Here is a 4,232-nt window from a genome sequence, read left to right on the forward strand (position 1 = left end):
TGTTTAATTTGTAAATAATTGGGAAACAGTGTTATATTTCTGTTGAATTTCATTATATATATCCTGTATGATTTAAGCCCTTTAAAATGCATTGCAGTTTGTTTTTTGGCCAAGTGTAGTGTGTATTTTGGTGAACATTCTCTGAGCACTCTGAGTGAAAACCTCCCACAGTATTTTCTCCCTCCCCACTCCCATACTAACACAGGCTCTATCAAATTGTTTGTGTGCCCTATGTGACAAATTCAAGACTATTCCCTTTGAAGAGAATCTTGCTTTATCCACATTTGAGACAACTTTAAAATGGGTCATACACAATTTACTTTTGTGATGCCCTGGAAGTCAGTTTAGGTGTCTGTGTAAAAAGACATAGCTTAAGTGTAACCAGAACAGCTATGCCTATTTTGAAAGTCATGCTTGAAAGAATAGAGTTTTTACATATTTCATTTCTGTCCACACTGGACATTTCTCTTTTGGTGATTCAATCTCAAGTTCTTTTGTGATTTCTCCCCAAGAGGAAAAGTTTAAGTTCTGTTGTACATGGTTATTATCCTCGTGGCATCTCTGGAGATGCAGGTCTACCCTCACAATTATGATGAAGATCCCAATGAATTTAATTAGGGAAGAATCAGTCTTGGAAATGTACCAGTCCAATGACTCAACAATCTGTGTTGTAGTTCAAATGCAGATAAACTGTTTACACACCATTGTCTCGACCTAGGAGTATTTGGATTAGTGTTCAATGACCGGCTTTATCAGGAATTGAAAGGAAGGACTCAAAGCATAATGAAGTATGTATATGAAATTATTCTCCATACAGGGAATCCAAGGTTTAACTATGCTTTGTGAAGACAGACCAGTATAACTGACCACATGACCACATAAACTTTTCTAACAATTCACAACTTTCTCCCCTGTGAAGTTAAACTTTTTATTTTTTAATATATATATTTTTAAAAAAAAATTGTTTGAGATGGGGCAACTGTGTGGCTCAGTGGGTTAAAGCCTCTGCCTTCAGCTCAGGTCATGATCCCAGGGTCCTCTGATTGAGCCGCACATTGGGCTTTCTGCTCAATAGAGATCCTGCTTTCCCCCTCTTCTCTCTGCCTGCCTCCTTGCCTACATGTGATCTCTATCAGTCAAATAAATAAATAAATAAAATCTTTAAAAAAAATTTGTTTGAGAGAGAGCTAGTGGGTGAGTGAGACAGAGAACTCACAAGGAGGGGTGCAGAGGCAGAGGGAGGAAAACACACACACACACACACACACACAAACAAACAAACAAACAAAAAATAAACCAAAAAACAAAAAACCTCTCCTCTGAACCAGGAGCCCTACTTGGGACTTCATCCTAGGACCTTGGGATAATGACTTGAGCAGAAGGAAGACACAGAACTGACTGAGCTGCCCAGGTGCCCATTCGACCTTTTTCTTCTTTTTTTTTTTAACCTCAAAATGTTAGTTTAACATTCTTTTGTTATTGAGACAAATCTGCTATCAATGAAGATGTTGGGTACCTATGTTCACTGCCAGTATTTAGACTTGTTTAGGTTATAGAGCCTTTCTGTTCATTTGAAAATCACAGAAATTTGAGGTAACCATTTTCTGGAAGACTGAAATGAATAAGACTTTCTGCAAAAACAGAAAGCATTGTTCACATGGAAACAGTTCAAGATCCTGTGATGATGCATGTGTTTTCTTGGTCTGTGTGCACAGAGATGGTATCAGTGCACAAAAGAGAAGGGAGAAGGGATGCAACCTTGAATTGAAAATTGTTTCACCTGGGATGTGTAGTTAGACGTGGGATTCCAAAGTAGACTTTATATTTTACATCTTGGTGGTTCTGGGATTCAGTCTTTTAGAAGATCTGCTGTGTGAATCTGATAATCAGCTATATTAGGGATTCTTTACAGCTATTAGAATATATGGGAATTGACTCAGTTCTGTAATACTCTTTTTGGTGATTTTTATTTATAAAGATACAGAATAAATGTACTTTTCTAACAGTATTTTTAGAAACTAGTTTCACGCTTAGGGATATTTTAATGGGCAAGATATTTCTAATTCTACAGATGGTTTCAATTGATATGTTTTCTGAGCATTGTTTGCTGATCTGTGGAAGTTTAGAGGATGCTGTAGCATCCAGAAACTTGAACGAGTGATTTTGAAGAATCCAAGGTCACACTTTCATAATCAAGCTCTTACTTCAGTTCCTATGTTTCTGTTTACAGATGAGTTTCATCATAATACCATATGACTGTTAGCTATTCATATCAGTGCTTCTCTATGTGATTTAGCCACTTGCCATTGGTTTCTTTTTCTTCTGTATTTTTTTTACTTAAAGCTCTGTGTATTTTGATATTAACATTGTGTATGTCCTTTGAAATACAAGTTTTTCCCCCCATCTATTTTTATCCATTGATGTCATGGTATCTTTTCAAAGTCCTTGAGATGTTTTGATATCATAAAATGTATCAATTTCATTTATGAGTTAAGAGGATTCTAGAAGTTAGAAAGTCATCTCTTGTGTTAACTGGGAAGTAAATACAAATCTTGCTGTAGTTTTTGATTAAAACAATGCTTTAAAAAATTTGTATATGAAGAATTCACTACATGTACAATTTTACTAGCTTCCAGTTGGAAAATTGGTTGTGCTCCTCCATTTATTTATACTGTGTCCTTTCTCCACTATGTTTTTAGTGACTTATATCTGTCTGAGTGAGGTTAGGGAGAATGTTTTCATTCATCTTGTATTCTTGTAATTTCTGAAAGTACTGAACATAAGAAACTATAATGCCTAGTAGGTAAATGAATAAACAGATTGTGTTAGATTTCAGGAATTCACCATAATCATTATATTTATAGCTAATTTTCTCTTGAACTGTAAGAAAAGGAGATTCAAAAGAACATATGGAACACAGGAACAATGTGACTGAGTTTGTTCTCTTGGGGCTCACCCAGAGCCTCCAAGGTCAGAAAATACTATTTGTTGTGTTCTTGATCATCTACATTGTGACGATGGTGGACAACCTACTCATTGTGGTGACTGTGGTGGTCAGCCCATCTCTGGATACCCCTATGTACTTCTTCCTTGGTTACTTATCTTTTATGGATGCTGTTTATTCTACTACAATTACTCCAAATATGATTATAGACTTACTCTATGAGAAGAAAACTATTTCCTTACAAGCTTGCATGTCCCAGCTTTTTATAGAGCACTTATTTGGTGGTGCTGAGATTTTGCTCCTGGTGGCCATGGCCTACGATCGCTATGTGGCCATCTGCAAACCTTTGCATTATTTGACAATCATGAATCAACGAGTGTGTTTTCTGTTGCTGCTGTTGGCCTGGGTTGGAGGTTTTCTGCATGCTATTGTTCAACTTCTCTTTGCTTACAACCTTCCCTTCTGTGGTCCCAATGTCATCGACCACTTTATCTGTGACATGTATCCATTATTAAAACTTGCCTGCACTGACACATATCTTATTGGTCTCACTGTAGTTGCCAATAATGGGGCAATCTGTGTGGTCATCTTCACAATCTTAGTCATTTCCTATGGGGTCATTCTGCACTCTCTGAAAACTCTTAGTCAGGAAGGGAGGCGCAAAGCCTTATCCACTTGTGGTTCTCACATTACAGTGGTGGTCCTCTTCTTTGTCCCTTGCATTTTTACATATGTGAGACCTCCTTCTACTTTACCCATTGATAAATCCTTGGCTGTATTTTACACAGTTATCACCCCTATGTTAAACCCTCTGATCTATACTCTGAGAAACGGAGAGATGAAAAATGCTATGAAAAAGCTGTGGACCCAAAGAAGAAAATGATGCTGAAGAGAAATTATCACCTTTTTTCAATGAAGAGTTACTCCATTTAGGAAAGGATTATTTATTTGTAATGAATTTCTCTTTAGGTTTAATGAACTTGGGTATGATCAAAGCATTTAAATCGTAAATATTATAATGATCAAAAAAGATTTCTAAGATTTTCATAATTTGTTAGGAAAGTAGGTCTGTAGCTTTTGGGCATAAAATGTTTCTATTGAAACTATAGGTTTGTGTTCTATGTGATGAGTTTTGCTATAATAGATATTCTACCTTTATTTTCATTACTGGAAAATTTTCACATGCTTCTCTTTTGCCCAATTTTTCTTTTTCAGAATTAATAGTGCTCATTATATATTTCAGAAAAAGATTTTCAGAAATGGGGCATAAACACTTGGTTCACTTCTC

General features: G+C 36.1%; 1 protein-coding gene across 1 annotated transcript; it reads left to right on the top strand.

The window, feature by feature from the left end:
* Positions 1–2,909: 2,909 nt before the first annotated feature.
* LOC309872967 (olfactory receptor 4A15-like) lies at positions 2,910–3,827 on the top strand (the record flags this gene model as incomplete). The annotated part of the gene is made up of 1 exon (XM_082747933.1): positions 2,910–3,827. The coding sequence occupies one exon, from the start codon at positions 2,910–2,912 to the stop codon at positions 3,825–3,827; it is 918 nt and encodes a 305-aa protein (XP_082604059.1).
* Positions 3,828–4,232: the final 405 nt, after the last annotated feature.

Source organism: Mustela nivalis, assembly GCF_964662115.1.
Source record: "Mustela nivalis genome assembly, chromosome: 9".
NCBI lineage: Eukaryota > Metazoa > Chordata > Mammalia > Carnivora > Mustelidae > Mustela > Mustela nivalis.